This window comes from Monopterus albus, unplaced genomic scaffold, assembly GCF_001952655.1.
Source record: "Monopterus albus unplaced genomic scaffold, M_albus_1.0 scaffold26.1, whole genome shotgun sequence".
NCBI lineage: Eukaryota > Metazoa > Chordata > Actinopteri > Synbranchiformes > Synbranchidae > Monopterus > Monopterus albus.
In genome coordinates, this window is record NW_018127906.1 from 1,211,775 (window position 1) to 1,229,610 (window position 17,836).

The following is a 17,836-nucleotide window of genomic DNA, read 5'->3' on the forward strand; positions in this document are numbered from 1 at the left end:
TTGTATCATGTAATAAAAGTACATGAGAAACTTTAACTGTGATACAATTAGCAAATCTTGCTGGTTCATTTACTATCACCTAACCCTGTTTAATTTATTTGCTGGCTTTTCACAGACCAAACAGATCAGTTCACTGAGAAAATAATCAGACGTTTAATAAACTAATCGAGGCCCTTTGTTCCACGAGGAATCCAAGGAGATAAGAAGAAGAAGAATAAACTAATCATAAATTTCCTGTAATCTGCAGAACGCTGCTGTTCTCCAGGAACATGATCAGCAGCTTTACAGTGTACACCACATACATGAGGGGCTCTGCATAGACAATATCATACTAGAAGCGCGTGATGGTTTGTGTGTCACCAAAGTGACAGTGTGACCCTCAGACAACAGTGGCTCTCGGCTAATCTCAGTTCCAGACCCCCGGTCTTCACAATATACTGGATTATTTCTGGCAGTGATGGACTTCAATATAAATTTTGCCTCCATGTGGTGAGGTTTCTTAGCAGGTATTTAACTTGCTAGATGAAGCACAAACATTGGCTGGTTGATCCTTACATAATATTTTAACTCCTTTCACAGAAACATTGCTTATTGCAATATACACATAGCTGCAACTAGCTACTACTTTCCATTACCAATTCATCTGCAGACTATTTTCCAGATTAAGCGACTGGTAGTGAGGTCTATAAAATATCATGAAAACGGGTGAAAAACTCAACTCTTGAAAAGTCTGGTTTGGTCTGAAGATACTGAGTCTACTGGGGAACCAGAAAATATTCACTTGATGTATAATTCATCTAGAATATGTCCAGACTGTAAATCCGCTATGTTGATTTATTCTGTACACACAAATCTACTTCGTGTCCGTCCTGTAGAGGGATCGCTCCTCTCCTGCTGGTCCTCAGGTATCCTCTGCTTTTTCCTGTTAAAGGGCTTTTCTGGGGGGGGCGTTTTCCTGATCTGAGATGAGGATCTAAGGACAGAGGAGGTTGTATGTTGTAAATCCCCACGAGGCACATCTGCACTATTAGGCTGTATAAAGAAACAAAATATGCCATTCAGGAAACTATAACCTGAACATTTAGACACTGAGGAAAAGAGAGAAAAAAAGATTCTAAACATATTTTCATTAATCTTCTGTCAGTCGAACAATCTTTGCAGCTTCACTGATAACGTTATAAAACTCCTTGTGCAGTGACAGAGCTGTACTGCTCACTCCCAACTTAAATTCTGATACAATAAGCAAAACTCTTCTTGGTTAACTTTATGTCACTCTCCTAATGGACTCATTGATTTCGACATTAATGACAGATATGAATTTATGTTCATAATTATTATTTCCAGGCTTCTCCTTCTGTGTAATTCACTTGTCGTCAGTAACAAGTTCAAACCTCCCAGTTTGACCAGTTTATCTAGTTTGTTACTATCAAACACTGGGGTCACCTGCTCCTGCCAACTTTACAGTTTATTCAGTCCAAAACATCCTGTACAGTTGGATGCCAACACTCAGCATCACCTACACAAAATATGCAGGCCTGTCAAGTTCAATCAAACTCAGATCAAGACCAGATCCCACCACACACACACACACACCAGGACCCCCAGCATCCACAAACCTACAGAGGACACCCACATACTGACTGATACATGACTTCACAGGCAGATATTTGAGAGGTTTAAAAAAAATATATATATATATATACATACCATACCAGCCAATATTACTTTTTACATAACCCAGAACACAAACCGAGGTTGTGAGTTTTCGATGTAAAAAAACCTCACCACTCCTCTGCTGTTTCTAATTGCATCTTTGGCATTTCCCTACTTCAGCTGATTGTTCTACTGTATACTGTCACATACACAAATTATTGTACATAAAATGTTTCAAAGCTTTTTAGGTTTCATTTCAAGTGGAAAGATTAAGATGATTCATCACTCTGATGACTGGGATCAAAAACATTTCTCCTGAGTCTGACCTTAAGTTAGTAAACACAAAAACTGAATCATTTAGCTAAATGTTCTGACATTGAAAAGCTGGAGACAGTCTCCGTCTCCAGCTTTTCAATGTGATGATTTTCTGGTCTTCTCTGATTTCTGTCAGTACCAACTGAACATCTTTGATTTTGGACAACACAAGACATTTGAAAATATCACCTTGCACTGAAAACGAGGATAGACATTTGTATTTTCAGCAACCTAGCCTAATCAACTGATTTAGGAATAATAAACTGATCAGCTGATAATGAAATTAAAGGCTGGCTGCAGGCCTACACCCAAAATAACTTGGACAAAGGTTGCTCACAGTTACATGTTCACTGATTCACAGACACTCTGTGAACATCCAATCCAAAACACTAGCCCTGTCATAACATCTGATGTTATGAAGATCATGTTCCAGTTTGTGCTGAAATTATCGGAAATCTATTAACACAACTACATGTTTATTATTGAGGTGATAGTTACGGGTGGTGTTGTACTGTTGCATGTACACACGTCCTCCTGCAGCTGTGTTAAACACCGGGATCAGAAACGGAATGAAACAGGTCGTTAGCCCAGTGTTTACTCCCAGCACAGCTACAGTAACAGTTAAACCAGCCTCCTACCTGCCTGCCAGACAACAAAGATTACACGCTGTCTAAACACTTCGGGTCTCTGAAGTCCTGCGGGGATCAACAGATGCTGGAGTCCGGCTGCTGCTCGCACTAACGTTACCTGTCTGCATGCTGCTGCGGCTCAGCGGCTAGTGAGCGAGCTAACCGCTAACATACCAACAAACTGCACAAATCCAGTCACCGGCAGCTCTATCCACCATTAGACACGCTTACTAGGTCGTTTACTCATCGTTTACATCTAAAATCCCACTTCAACTGTAGCAGCTGCTTCGATGTGACTGTTTTGCAGGCTAACGAAACATCCCATTTATCTTACTTCAAAAAGATGGCGGGCAAGCCAAAGCAAAATATCAGCTAGGTCACTAGCTAACCGAGCTAGTCTACTTACAAAGATGTAAATTGTCATTAATGCTGTTCACAGCAGTCGTGAAGATATGTGAGCGCGCGTGAAAGGAGATATCTCCACATATGTTCGCTTATGAATCGCAGATGGAGCGAATTAATTTGTTTAAGTAGTCAGTCTTTGCAGATGTTATCGCTCAGTGTTTGGCTAGCTAATAGCAATTAGCCTGTTAGCTGAGCTTTGTCTGAAGGCGCCGAGCGGCCAAAACAGGCTCTGACACACCGACACCTTCATGATCAACCCTCCGCTCCTTTTACCCGCTAATCTCCCCGCTAGCGGTCAGAGAGACATGTTTACTTTGCGTTTGAGTCCTCCGGTGTGTCCAGCGGCGACCTCCGAGCAGATTTCTGGAAGATTTTTATTTAGCCAAGTAGCATAATAGATGAGTTTTCAGCTGTCTATCGTATGCGCAGGCGCAATGACGTACAGCATCATACATGTTGTTATAATCGGATTGGCTGGACGGATGGTTGGGTTAATGTGATTAGCTGCATGATGTTTGGAGTGCTATGATTTGTTGCTGTTGGATGAGAAGCGTTGTGATTGGTCGGTGAGGTCGTTGGAGTGCAGTTACTGGCTGAGACAATAACTGGGCTGCTGTGATTGGCTGATAAGAGTTCTGAACAGCGCCAGAGCTGGAAATACGTTTCCCAGCATGCAGTGCGGCAGCATTGGCCTGCTGCGTTCTGTAATAGCGCCTTTAAATTGATACAATAACAGTTTAAAGCCTTAAAGTATGTTTTTTCTAATTACTAAAAAAGTACTATATTTGAACTCGAATATTCTGTGATATAAAGCTAAGATTTTTGTAATTTCTTTCTTGTTTTATTTTCTCTTTGTCTAGAAGTCCCCACTTGTAAATAATAATGAAAATCTACTTTTATTACAAATCAGAATGTTAGGATAAACACTGTTTTAAGAATGATAAAGTTATGTTATAGTAAATACATTTAGTTTAAGATATATGATGAAGAAACACTTGCAGAACAACACAGAGATAACATCAAGGCTCGGGATGAAACAGAATAGAATTACAATAGAATACAACTTGATTGTCTGGATAGAAGATTCCAGTCCGGTAAACATACAAACTAATACAAATAAAAATTGCCAAATATGCATTTCTTATTTCCCCCCTGCACAATTACCTATGTGTGCATATATTTCTAACAACATAAAGCTGAATGTATTTATTTTGATTAAAAAAGAAGTACATGTAATAAGCCAGGGATGATAATGAAATTATTTGTAGGTATGGACATTTCTTCTCACTGCTGTAGGTAGACCTCTTGTAAAAACAATCTTGATCTCAATGCAATTATCCAGTTATATATAGGGTATACTGTTTATGTTAAATACAATACATTTTAATGTTGAATATATGGGTATATAATGCACAGTTTGTATGTATTCCAAAACATATAAGTAGCCTATGTTTTCCCATATAAACATTAAAAGTCATATTTTTGCTACACATTAGCACAGACAGACTGAAAATATCTCTCCATATGTGTAAACATTGATCATCTGCTTACTGGGTTTGTTCATGATGCTAAAGCATCAGATAAAAGAATACAGGAAGTCTGCATAATGAATCTTTGCTTTACTTTTTTGGACATTATCTGACCTTTCCTTATTTTTGTCCTGAAAATCAGTCTGGAAGAAAGGACAACTATCCTATATTTAAATGAAAACAGTTTTAAGTCCTGTCGCATCCCCTACACGTTCACAACAGTCATAATCTTATTAAACAAACCCCTGATTTTTCTGTTCTGAGAGCCTGAGCAGCTACAAGTGTAAAGTTTATTCTGACAGCAACAGTGCAGGAAACATCATGGAGTCATTAAAATACTCAGAAAACAAGTGGCCCATAAATACCTATGATCATGGATGGATTACTGGATGGGTGTACCCAGGACAGGCCCAGGAGCCTGAGAGGTCAGGGGGCCCTAAGGCCTGTGCCCCTGTTTGAAGTAACTTATTACTAGTATGAAAGTCATTGAGCTCAGTTAAAAGACAAAAACAAAGAGACACAAAACAACCATAAAGAGATGAAAAATGACCATAAACGACACAAAATTAAAACAAAGAGGAAAAAAATGACAATACAACGACCAAAGAGACCACAAAGAGACACACAATGATTAGAAATGATGTGACTGCGTCTGTCTGGGGGTCTCATGTAGGAGGGAGGAGACCTATAACCTGCCCGTGATCGTGGATTTGATGAGATGGATAAAGTTTTTTGTTTGAGTTCAGATCAAACAGAAACAGCTGTGATCTGATTATCAAGAACCTTTATTGTCATTATCAGAGTGAATATTAATATCATCATCATCATCATCAGTCCTGTTGCTATGGGCCTGTGTGCTGGACTGCAAGAGGCTGTTAACATGCAGCAGAGCCGAGCAGACAGACAGGTAGACAGGAAGACGGGTAGGTAGACAGACAGTTACGGGAGTCGACAGACTGGGGGCAAAGAGGTAGGCAGGTGGACAAATAGTGAGGTAGGGAAAAAGACAGGTGGGGGACAGACAGACAGGTAGACAGTAGGACAGACAGGTAGAGACAGGTCAACAGACAGGTAGACAGGAGGACAGACAGGTGGGGGACAGACAGACAGGTAGAGACAAATCAACAGTCAGGTGGGGGACAGACAGGTAGAGACAAGTCAACAGACAGGTAGACAGGAGGACAGACAGGTGGGGGACAGGTAGCTATTGTGTTATTTACATACAGGTAGGCAGATGCAATAAAAAGCTTATTGGCTGTCTTCCAGAGGCTCCGCCCCCCTTTCTTCTCTGTCAGCCAATCCCCGATGAGGAGGGGCGGGCTCTGCAGGCTGAGGGGAGGGGTGTGAGGAGGAAGAGGAAGAGGAGGAGGAGGACAGGGAAAGGGGGAGATCTTGGGGTTGTTCAGTCTGTAGCCTACCTCCCTCATCAGCCTCGCCTCCCATCAGCCCCTCCTCCAACTGCCCCCTGCCTCCTCCTCCTCCTCCTCCTCCACGAGGCCCGGCAAACTGCAGGTGAGGCAGGAGGGCGGCCTGCGCCGCCTCCTCCCGCTCCCTTCCCCCCGCAGCCTCCCTCTCTCGCCTCTCTGTATACAGCGAAGCCTCCAGGCCGAGGTAGGAGGCACTGAGCTGCCGCAGGTCCAGCTCAAAGGGGCTGCCACTGGGCTGCACAGCTGCCTCTCCTCCCTGGCCTCCTCCTCCTCCGGTTCCTCCTCCCCTCTTAGCCTTGCGGGGGTGGGAGGTCGTGGAGGCAGGGAGACCATCAGGGAGAAGCGACTGGATCTTTGGGAGCCAACGTTTCCGGACTCTGCGAGCGTTGGTGCACATGTCAGCAGCGATCACGTTCATCTCACTCTCCTTAAAGTTAGGAGCAAAGTTCTGACAGTAGACTGAGGAGGAGCAGGAGGAGGAGGGAGAGACAGGAGAGAGAGGAGGAAGAGGACAAGGAGCAGGTGGAGAATGAAGGGGAAGGAGAAAGGTGAGAAGGAGGAGGGTAGACAGGTGCAAGGTGGAGAATGAAGAAACAAATGTCTCAGTATGTGTTTCCTGAACATGCGCATATCTTCCTATAGCTGTGAGGACATGTTGTCCAGTCCTCACACCTTCAAAGGGCTGTTTGAGGATTCACACCTGGTTTTATGGTTCATCTTAGAACCAGGGTTAGGTGTTAGGGGTGAGGGGATGCATCATGTCAGTGAGGGTTCACACAAATATTTAGGAAAACATCAACAACATGCATCTCTCTCTCTATGGCTGTGTGGCAAAATGTTTGAATCCACTGTAAAGGCAGTTTGCCAGTCCTCACAACTATATAAAGACCAACATGTGTATGTACTGTATATGTAGGCCTATATGTGTGTGTGTGTGTGTGTGTGTGTGTGTGTGTGTGTGTGTGTGTGTGTGTGTGTGTATATCTTACGTTTGACAGTGTTTAGCACCCGGTTGTCCAAAGGCTTTCGGCTTGGATCATTGGTGGAGGAGCGGATCCCTGTCCCACAGCTATTGGCCAGAGTGTTTCTATGGAAACCATAACAATCCAATCAGCACCTATACAGAGCTTTAGATTAGCTCACTCTGCCTCTCTCTCTCTGAGACAATGTGACAGAGCAGTTATGTAAAGCAGCAGCTGGATGCTGAAGGAGGCCACTGCTCACTGGAGGAACATTCTGGAACATTTAACACTGCCTGATATCACACTGTGTCTGGTCATGTCACACAGTGTTCAATGATGTCACACCATGTCTGGTGATGTCACACAATGTCCAATGATGTCACACCATGCCTGGTGATGTCACACAGTGTCTGATGATGTCACACCATGTTTGGCGATGTCACATGGTGTTCGATGATGTCACACCATGTCTGATGATGTCACACTGTGCCTGGTGACATCACACCATGTTATGTGATGACTGTGTCAGTCCTGATCAGTGTGTGTTGCAGCTTCCCATCCGTGTGTGTCAGTGCCGTGTACCCAGCTCCGGTGTGAACACCGCTGAGCTCCTAAACTGCCACACATGCACAGATGTAACTGAAATGTGAGCCATGTGCGCACAAAAATATCAACCAGGTCGTGTGTGTGACAGTCAAATGACCCAGTTCCCTCCCAAACCGCTGGGTTATGATATGTTCCTCCCAGTTTGACCTGATCAGAAGCTTCTCCATAAACGTCCACCACATGTGAAGCATCCTGGTCTCTCCATTGACCCCGTCACTGTCGTCGCTCTCCTCCATGTTTACTGTTGCCGGTATGTATGGAATATATATTACATGTAATCAATCAGTTTCCAACATGTACTAAAATGGATTTATATAGTTTTTGGATGTGTACAAATATGAACATGTATCAGTTTTGGGTGTATTACACGCAGAAATGGCCATGTGCTTTTTCCAGATGTGCACAAAATGGATGTATAACAATTGCATATATATAAAAACACTGATGTATATCCATTTTGGATGCAAACAAAACTAGAGCCATATAATTTTCATATATGAACAGAAATGTACATTGGTTTCAAGTAAATAGAAAAATGGATGCATTGTTTTCTGTTATCTTTTATCCTTTGCAGAGACTTATAAAAACAAAAGCAAAGGTTTTAAAAGGATACCATACCGATGTATGCATTGTACGGCCTGTCCGTTTCCGAGTTACACATGCTTCCAGTCTATATGCTAAGCCAAGCTACCCTGCTCCTGGATCTCTGTGTAGACTGACCTGTCGAAGAACGTAGCCAGCAGTCTTCTGAGCAGCACCTTGTGTTTTACTCCGGCACACAGGTGACAGTTCATCAGCTGGCCTCGTGTCATGAACACACCTGAACCTGAACACACAAATGTCAGACTTTGGTTTATATAACTCATCTCTTTCTCAGCTCTTCCAGACAGTTTTATGTTCAGTGACCTTCCTCATAATCCTGTTACCATGACGACACATTACATCTTAAGAACAGAAAGAGCTGTGTCTAAATTCCACCTTTTTATTTGAGTGTAAGGTTTGCCCTGCACATCATGTCCAAACGGGCTCCCAGCCACACAGGTGTTCCACTGTCCTACCTGCCACTAGCTCCACCTTCTCCCCCGGGTCACCCTCAGTGTAGAGCGACGGGTGGCAGCGGTACCCGATCTGACTGATCAGACTGGCAGGTAAAGCCATGTTGTCTCGACCAACCAGAACACAGGGCCGACGTTCATTAGTCAGTGGGAGGGGCAACATCTCCATCTTCTCTTGGACTGGGCCATTAAGAAACAGAAAGAGAAGGGGGTGTCAGCAACAGGCGGCACAATGACAAAAATATAAAATTAATGGACACGGCTGGTGATTCTGTGTGCTACTCCCCACCAACCCTGCCCAGAGACTAGCAGCACCAGTGAACGTGGTGTCCTCACTGTAATGTGTGTGAGTCCAAACCCTGGTTCAGCTTATGAATGGATCACCAATCAGGTTTTTGTCTTTAAAGGATTTTCATACTGGGCTGGTCAACATTTTGGGATCATACCATGATGCAGCTTACTGTAGTGGCTTCCAGGATGTCCGTAGATGTGCTGGTAGAGTCCAGGGTGGACAGCACTGCTGTAGTAATCCTCCTCCAGCTCTTCCTCAGTGGGGGGGTGAGATGGAGGAGAGTCCGTAGGGAGGCTGGATCCACCTGGACTGGAACGCCCCCCACCTCCCAGCAGGTAGGACTGCAGCCCTGGAACCAAACCTCCACCTGCACCCAGGTAGCACAGAGCACTGCTCCTGGAGGTCTGGAGGTCTCCGGCAACATCCACTCTGAGGACAGAACAAGGAGGAGGCTCCTGTGTTGTAGCAGTAACAGCAGTCTGTGAAAACACCCTGGTTGCTCTATAAGGAGTGACTTTGCCTCAGAGCTCTAAGGGAGCTGGTGTGTGGATGGACCAAAAGCAGCCCTATGTTAAAACAAGTTTATCAGAGGCCAAAACACTGTGCAGATGTTTAGAATAGTTTTACAACTGAAAAAGTATCAGGGTGCCAACTACTGTTTTGTCACAGCGATCATGAGGTCAGCATGTTTCTCTATGAACAGTGTGTTCAACAGTCCCCATGCAGAGACTGAGACCGACAGCAAGCTGCCTCTACTCACTGTTAACGCACTGGGTGACGCGTCTCCTCTCTGTGAAACACCAGACCCCGATATTTGTTAAGAACGTTGCCCCAAAGGTCCGGAACTTTTTACAGCATCTGAAGGAACAAGAGTTCAGGGCCCAGGCACGAGGTCTCTGGACTTCCTTAACAAATATCTGGGTCTTGTGTTTCACAGAGGAGATGCATCACCCAGTGCGGCAGTGGGTCTCACTGGTGTGGTTCTATTGTTGTCGAGCAGCAGTGGAGGTCTGTGGCATAGACGCACAAGCTGATCCAGGACTGAGCGACATTAACAGTGAACATACTGTTCAGAGAGAAAATGACCGGCCTTATCCTTTCAGGAGCCACAAGACAAAAGGTTGGGAACCACTGCTCAAGGCCACCAGGACACTGAAGAGATCCCAGAGATTTGAAGTCCTGTTTGTTCTCACCTGGGCTCCTCTCCTCCTCCTTCTCCTGCTGCTGCTCCTCCATTCTCCTCAGCGGGAGGCGTGTCGGCCCTCTCCTGTTTGATCCTGCTAACAGCTAGCAGCAGCTCCTCGGGGCTCAGAGTCGGCTGGTCCGGACTAGCCTCCTGTAGCTGGGGGGCGCCTTGCTGCTGCTGCTGGACCATCACGGCATCAAAACCCCCAAGCTCGTCTGCTGAAGTTGTCTGTAATACAACAGTATGTTTACATTGAGTTAAGGCAAGGTAACTTTATTTATCAAGCACATTTCATACACAAAGGCAATTCAAAGTGCTTTATAGAGGAGAAAACAGTAACAACATTAAAAATAATATGCATTAAAGTAAATGCTACATACTGTACTAAAACACATTTTCATAGTTTACTACTTTCATTGATAATGAATAGTTATAATCATGAAGAAACTGGGCTCTTTAGACAAAGACATGCTGGTTACAGCATCTTGTTACACTGTAAAAGATAAGCAAAAGACACCAACTGTGACCTCACTGGTTGGGGTGTGGCCAGAGATGGTTCTGACCAATCAGAAGCCTCAGATTAAAACATGTGGCGGTGCAGTTCCTCTAACGTCCATTAGATGCTCTGGTTATTATTGAAGTAAATATGAAAACCTCATACAGGACATTCAGCTTGGACTAACGTGGATTTTAACTAACTCCCTCGACAGACCAGCTTTTTGACCTTGGAGCAAAGCCAAACCTATAACTTTGTTGTTGCTAGCAAAAGTTTGGCATGAACGTCTTGTCTTAACATAAATGAATGAAATCACACAAAACATGATGTTGATGTTGTTACACCCATGAACTAAAAGAAAAACCTCATCATTGTGCTGTCGAAATGTTTGTTCTTTTATCAATCAGTAGCAATGAATATTTACTATATATGTTTCCCCAAACAACAGGAAAGCGCACTTTGACCCACGCTACACTGACATTTGTGGGCACAACCAATCACTGCTGGCCACTGTTTGAATGAAAGAATAATCTCGTGTTCCTGAATTAACTAAAGTTTACAATGCCTCCAGACAAAGACAGACTACTCACTAGGGCAAAGGCAACTACCGAGTTTGTTACAAAAGCACTGAGCCTTTTAAACATAGCAATCTACTGCCAGCAACATTAACTTTGTAACATTTAGTACTGTTAGGTATTTTTAGTCAGATAGAAATTGGATAGATACTTTATGTATTAGAAATGTTTAGTGGAGATAGGATGTCTAGTTAGACTGTTAAATGCTTAGACATGCTTATGAGTTTCTACAGGGTACATCTGGTCAAGGATACTAGAGAGAAGAGTTGATGACTGTCAGCAGACAGGGTGTTTAATATTATTATTACGACGTGTATAACTGTAGCCTTAGCCATAATATGTTCTTATGTTTAAGTCACGACATGTACTAGAGGTCGTGTGAGAATGTTTTTAGCTACACACCACTTAATCAACAGACACACACACATGCACATTGATTTACTTCATGTTTTGACTACTGCTATGGTCAGCTGCAAAGCTGGTAAGAGAGACGTCTCGGTTGACGTTTCTGTGTAGAATGGGGCTAGCCCAACCGAGGTGATATAATGTATAGGCCTGGTGGGGTCAGGGTCTTTCATCTTACATCTGCCTGGGAGCAGTTTGGAGGTGCAAGATACCTGAGCGTGTAATGTTAATTTTACCTGTGATCCTTTGAATAAATCAGCACTGTTTTGAAGTTACTTGGACTGCCTCGTCTCTCAGAGTTAGCAATGGTAACAAGAGCCATAGTCCTAAAGTACAGCACCAGTTTCAGTGGGAGGGGCAAATACTGCATCTATAAACAGGGAACGCAGCACAAGACCGTTGGTTTTCTGATCTAATGTTAATATACAGGTATTTGGTCGCACACATTACCTCAGTCACACACTGGAGGGTAGGTTTTGGTCTACCTGGACTAACTTAGCCTCTGTAGCTGTGGTCAAACCCACCTGTGAGTCACAGCAGAGAGGTGAGGAGGAGGAGGAGGCCTTCATCATCATCAGCTCCATGCCTCGCTCCACGATGTTCTGGATCTGAAGGTACCCAGCGGTGTACATGAGTACCAGCTGCTCACTGGCAGCCATGCTGAGGCGTCCTGTGTAGCAGAATGACAGAATCTGCTGGAAACATGTTGGCGTCACAGACGATGGCAGCTCAAACACAGCCTGGGAGGAGGAGGAGGTGGACGAGGAAGAGGATGAGGAGGAGTCAGCCGCAGAGCTGAACAGGTCTCTGAAGTAGAGGGAAGAGGCAGCAAGGACGGCCCGGTGGGCCTTGAAGGCCTGACCCTGCACAAGGATGGAGACATCGCAGTAGTGACCGAGCAGCCGCTGCTCGTTCAAGCTGCCCAACACACTGCTGCCAAAGTCCGGGATCTCCACCTGCAGCAGCCCCTCCGACATGGTGGAGGCTGGAGGCGCAGAGGAAGACAGGGCAGGAAGTAACTGAGGGTTTGGACTAGCCGGCAGAGAGGAGGTGGTGCTGACCAGCCAGAGTTAGACTGACAGAGGAAGAGGTGAGTGTTTAAGTGTCAGGCATTCTGCAGATATCTCCTCCAAAATGTTTCAGATCCATAACGCTGCTGTGGAAGAGGTAGTGAGGTCAGAGGTCAGGGCAGAGGGGGGAGGAGGTGGTCAGGTGCGAGGAGTCAGAGCGCAATAGGGAGAAGGCTGTAGATCATCACAATTAGGGTCAACTCTGCACAGGGAAACAGCTAGAACGTGGAGAGGAACAGAGGTTCTCAGCAGTGTCACAGCTTCTGGTTCACCTGCAGAACAAAGTGAGGAAACAGCACATCTGAGACTCTGACACGTCTACTCGTCTTTCCTCCTTCTCTGACACGTCTCTTCTGATGATTCAGTCACAACTTTGCAAAAATATGAAAAACAAACTAAAACTGTAAGTGAAGAAAACATCAGGTCCAAAAATGTCTGTGCAGACAAAAATGATAATATGTAACATTATTAGGTGAGTGTAACATCACTGCAACTTTCTTGACTATTCCTTGATTTGTATGAATTTTCTCATTTACCATTCTCATGATACTGATGACATATTACCTGCAAAACATGGGAATTTATACTGTGAAATATAACTAAAAGATGATCACATTTAATAATAAAGCTATTTAAAATGTGTGATAATGTGATAAACTTTGACACATGAAGCAAAAAGGAGAATATAAAATTAATCTTCATCTTTCCCAGACTCAATTCCATGACTATGTGACATGGTTGAAAGCTCTGGAACAACGTAGTAAGTGATGCTTGTTTTGCTGTTTAACATGTTTTTCACACATGGAACATTACTTCACATATTAAAAAATCTTAGGTAACATTCAATATCACGTGCAGCACATGTCATGTGATCAGTTCACATGTGAAAACATGACATGTACAAACATACTTCACATGTGCATTGTTTTTCATGTGCTTCTTTGGAAGAGGTAGTGCCTGAGGTCATGAGGCAACACCTTCTGATCGTCTCCCTGTGTCGTTGTCACTGTATGCTGACTCCGGTCAGTGTCCATGTCAAAAAATAACTATGTTACTTTTTAGCTCCTGGTTTTGGAAAAAAATAAATATAATTAAAGCTGCTCTCTCTAACGTCTCTTCAGCCCAGATGCTCTACTGAGACTCCAACCAGACTGACTCCACAAACCGCTCCATCCCGCTCTCTGCCCCTCCCGTACTGTTTCGCGAAGTGACAACATGAACTACAGAAGCCTGGTTGGGACAAACTGTACAAATGCAGCCTCCAGTCTGAAGCTAACGTGTCTCGGCTCTACGGCAGCGTCACAGCGTGAAGTGAGGAGGTCAACAGTTTAGTGGTGCAGGATCCACAGTTTCTACATGTGGCTGCTGTTTGTAGAGGACGTGCTTACTGAGTTGCACTTGTCTGATGAGGAGACAGATGGCTAAACTACATCAGCTGTTAGGTCACATCATGATGGCGACAGGGACGTCGAACCCAGCTGACACCTGAACCAGAAATGAGCTGAGGAAAGGTTCAGTAACGTAATGCAGTTTTCTGGCAGTAAATGTGAATGTATGAAGGTTACATGTGGAGTCCCACAAAGCCTGTACTGGGCCCGTACCTTTTCTTGTTCTTTTGGCTTGTGACTTCTGTTTTACTAAAGCCAGAGATGCATAATGTATAGTAAATCCCAACTTACGGGAATAATGCCATACGTGTTCAGTCCCCTGAAACATTTTACACTTAAACCTTGCTTGTTTACATGTACGTGCACATTGAGAGCTGCTGTACCAGAGTCAAATTCCTCGTGTGTCCAACACACCTGGCCAATAAAGCTGATTCTGATTAAACACTTTTTGAAAATATTTGTGACTCAGTTGTTTTGCAGACACATCCAGATCATACAACCTGACCCTCTGAAGCATTCTGACTCTGTGTTTGTATTGATATGACTAATAATAATAGTAATTATTATGCTTATCATTATAAAATTAAAACAGGACTTCTTTGTTTCCCCTACACTAAAGGATTATAGATATCCTGTTCACTGCTGTTAAATCATTGGATACCACAATGTCTTCAGTCATTACTGCAGTTACATGAAAAGGTCCAAGGACATCACTGACATCTGTCACAAAACAACTACATTTAAGTTACTAAGATTTCACATTTATTTAAGTTCAAAGTGAACCTGGGATCCTGACTTTCTTGGACGTGATGGAGCCACTTTAAATACAGTTTGTGTCCCTAGTGCATGAGGTTCCACATAGTCAGGACGCTGTTAAACACATTTTAAATTTGGGGGGAAACTAATCAATGTCAGCAGATTAGTATCTTGTGAATCTCTCAAGTGAATAAACAATAAACAGCTGATCATAAACCAGCTTCAGAAGCTCATAATACCAACTATGAATTGAGACAAGCTGGTTTCCAGTTGCACCTCACTACTCAAGTGAATATCAAGGATGCTGCCATAAGCTTGAATGGTTTTATTATTTTGCATAGATCGCATCCAGAGACTGAAAGCAGCAATGAATTTGGCGTCCTCATCCTAATGTGGGTTTATATAGCTGGTGGACAACAGTGGAGGTCTACAGCACAGAGCAATGAGCTGACCAGGGTCTGGACTCACATCATGGTGAGGACACCACATTCACTGGTTTTGCTGGTCTCTGGACGGGGTTGGGGGGGAGCAACACAGAGGAAATCACTGGCCTTATGTTTTAAATCAGCAGTTTCCACAGATAGGACAACGTGTAGTTGGGGTCCAGTGTCGCATGTCTAGTTAGCAGCTCCACTAAAGAGCAACTTCCCCTTGAACGTTTCACATGGTTTAATTGAAGAAGCTGTATTTATCCAAAATGTCACAAAAATTCAATGTTTTTAAAAAGTTCACTGAATCCGAACTGTGTTTCCTCTTCTGTCCTCTCTATGAATCATGTGACGACCCCTCAGATTTGTTTGGTGGGAGTTCAGCATTTAAAAAAGACTATGTGAAGCATTAAACAGTGTTTAACTCAGACAGTAAGGAAAAGACACGTGTCAAACATTTCCTCACTGCAGCTTCACAGAAAAGCTCAGATGCTATCACATTCACACAGTCGGCAACGGGTTTCCACACACTGTTAAAATGAACAGTCAGGACGACCGGCGTTCTTCTGCAAAAAACGTGGACTCACAGCAAGATAAAACCACTCGTCTTTCACACAACGTGGAGACGTGTTTTCCATGATGTACATTAACAATGTTCATATTAGGAAGCAGCAGAGATACCGGGTCAAGGCCCAGCATGATCTGCATGCCATACTGGGTAGTTCCCAATATTCTACATTTCCAAGGATGTGTGTGTGTTTGTGTTGTTTAGCAATAAGGCATTGAACACGAGGAGCCCACCTCAGTCTGTGGCTCAGGATTCACATCTGGATACTTCAGGTCTCAGCAGAAACTTCCTCCACCTCCTTGAGGCAGACGCCATAAGGGTAAGGATAATCACCTTTATTGGCCAAGTATGTTACACACAAGGAATTTGTTTCCGATACAGAACCAATGGCAGCCATCTGTGGCGCCACCTCAACCGACAGCTCCAACCATCGGGGGCAACGAGGGGGGTTCAGTGTCTTGCCCAAGGACACTTCAACACGTGGACTGGAGGCACAGAGATTCGAACCTTTAACCTTCTGGTTGGGAGGCGACCATGGTGTGGTGGGTAGAGCAGTCGCCTCCCACATAAGATAACCCCGCCTAGAGCCAGATCTGGACTTGTGCCTCACTGCACTGTGGGAACACAGGCGTCAGTCATTCAGAGGTGGTTGCATAGCTGTTGCATTTATATTTGTGAGAACATTAATGTTCTAATGAGGGGGGGCTCAAACAGCAAAGCACAGAAAAAAAGAAGAAGCCTGGAAATGGAAACAGTAGAGATTTTGTCCTATTTTCGTCCTACAACTGGTATTATGGCACTTTATCAAGCATTGTTTTTCAAGAGAGAAAGTAACCAGCACTGGTAAAGGTTTGGAGAAGGTGGTGGTCAATCAGGCCAAGTGATGCCAATTTGCTTTGAGGTAATGTGAGTAATTGCTAGCAGGCAGCTACGTCAGAGTCAGAGTCCAATCAACCGATGGGCGTGCAGGACACGCAGCGTCACACAAAGTTGAGATTTGGGAGGTGTGTGCATTGAACCGTCTGGGACTATCAGTAACTTATGTCTATGCATAAACCCCGTGGGTACATGTCAACGCCTATGCCTAGTTGTGGACAAGCTACAGAGCCCCACCCACAACTAGTCACAGCTACAGAGCCACACCCACAGCTACAGAGCCCCACCCACAACTAGTCACAGCTACGGAGCCACACCTACAGCTACAGAGCCCCACCGACAACTAGTCACAGCTACAGAGCCCCATCCACAACTAGTTACAGCTACAGCACCACACCCACATCTACAGAGCCACCACCCACAACTAGTCACAGCTACAGAGCCACACCCACAGCGACAGAGATACAGCTTCAGACAGTTGAGACACTGATCATGAATCTGACCTGATGTACACCACAGCAGAGCCCAGTATAGTTCATTACAGTCCACTAGAGCCCAGTGGGGACAAGTAGAGTCCTGAGAAGTACATCAGAGTGTAGTATAGTCCAGTCCAGTCCTGTACAGTACAGACTAGCAGAGTCTAGTTGCCTAGTACAGGGGAACAGAGTAAAGTAGAGTCCAGTAGAGTCCAGCAGAGTACAGGTGAGTTCAGTCTGTTTCAGAGTTCAGTGTTATTATTGTTTACAGTACAGCTGCAGCAGAGAGACATACAGTGTGAGCAGACAGATAGGCTGAGGGAGAGACAGGTGTCAGGAAGACAACAGGGGCAGACAGAGAGAGACAGGTAGACAGACGGGTTAAAAAGAGACAGAACAGAACAGTTTCAGAGTGCATAGACAGGACAGACAGACAGACAGTACAGCCATAGTTAAGGGAGGATGTCAGACAGACAGGCAGCTCCTCACCTCCTCTCTGCTCCTCTTCCTCCTTGGCTTCTCCTCCATGCAGCAGGCAGGACGCTGGCTGGGAGAGGTTTTCTTCTTCTTCTCCTCCGCTCAGTCAACGCATCGTCTGGTGTGTCACAAGAGGGGGGTGAGGAGGGGGAGGGGGAGACAGAGACACAGCAGACAGCCGAGGAAGAGGAGGAGGAGGAGGAGGAGTCATTTGAGGACAGCGAGGGAGCTAATGCGGCTAACTGCCCTGCAGAGGACGAGA

General features: G+C 44.5%; 2 protein-coding genes across 3 annotated transcripts in view; both read right to left on the bottom strand.

The window, feature by feature from the left end:
- The window catches only part of LOC109957317 (bromodomain-containing protein 3-like), a 15,837-nt gene extending 12,381 nt beyond the window's left edge, over nt 1–3,456 (bottom strand). The window contains 1 exon segment of the mRNA XM_020595100.1: nt 3,316–3,456. The gene's annotated coding sequence lies outside the window, so the exon portion shown is untranslated.
- A 1,634-nt stretch (nt 3,457–5,090) lies between these two features.
- Nucleotides 5,091–17,815, bottom strand: LOC109957318 (nucleus accumbens-associated protein 2-like). 2 transcript variants are annotated; one of them, XM_020595102.1, is made up of 8 exons: nt 17,587–17,815; nt 12,060–12,877; nt 10,067–10,287; nt 9,043–9,302; nt 8,585–8,761; nt 8,247–8,352; nt 6,948–7,045; nt 5,091–6,417 (listed from the first exon to the last, which is right to left on the bottom strand). In XM_020595102.1, the coding sequence occupies exons 2-8, from the start codon at nt 12,510–12,512 to the stop codon at nt 5,780–5,782; spliced, it is 1,953 nt and encodes a 650-aa protein (XP_020450758.1). In that variant the 5' UTR covers nt 12,513–12,877; nt 17,587–17,815; the 3' UTR covers nt 5,091–5,779. The 2 variants fall into 2 exon arrangements, with proteins under 2 accessions (XP_020450758.1, XP_020450757.1); XM_020595101.1 differs by having other exon boundaries at nt 9,028–9,302.
- Between the last annotated feature and the right edge of the window lie 21 nt (nt 17,816–17,836).

Coding starts and splice junctions, on each gene's coding strand:
- LOC109957318 (XM_020595101.1), bottom strand. CDS start 12,512: ATGTCGGAGGGGCTGCTGCAGGTGGAGATCCCGGACTTTGGCAGCAGT. Junction 8,762..9,027: donor CTACAGTAAGCTGCATCATG/GTATGATCCCAA, acceptor TTAATGGCCCAG/TCCAAGAGAAGATGGAGATG. Junction 8,353..8,584: donor GAAGGTGGAGCTAGTGGCAG/GTAGGACAGTGG, acceptor TTGTGTGTTCAG/GTTCAGGTGTGTTCATGACA.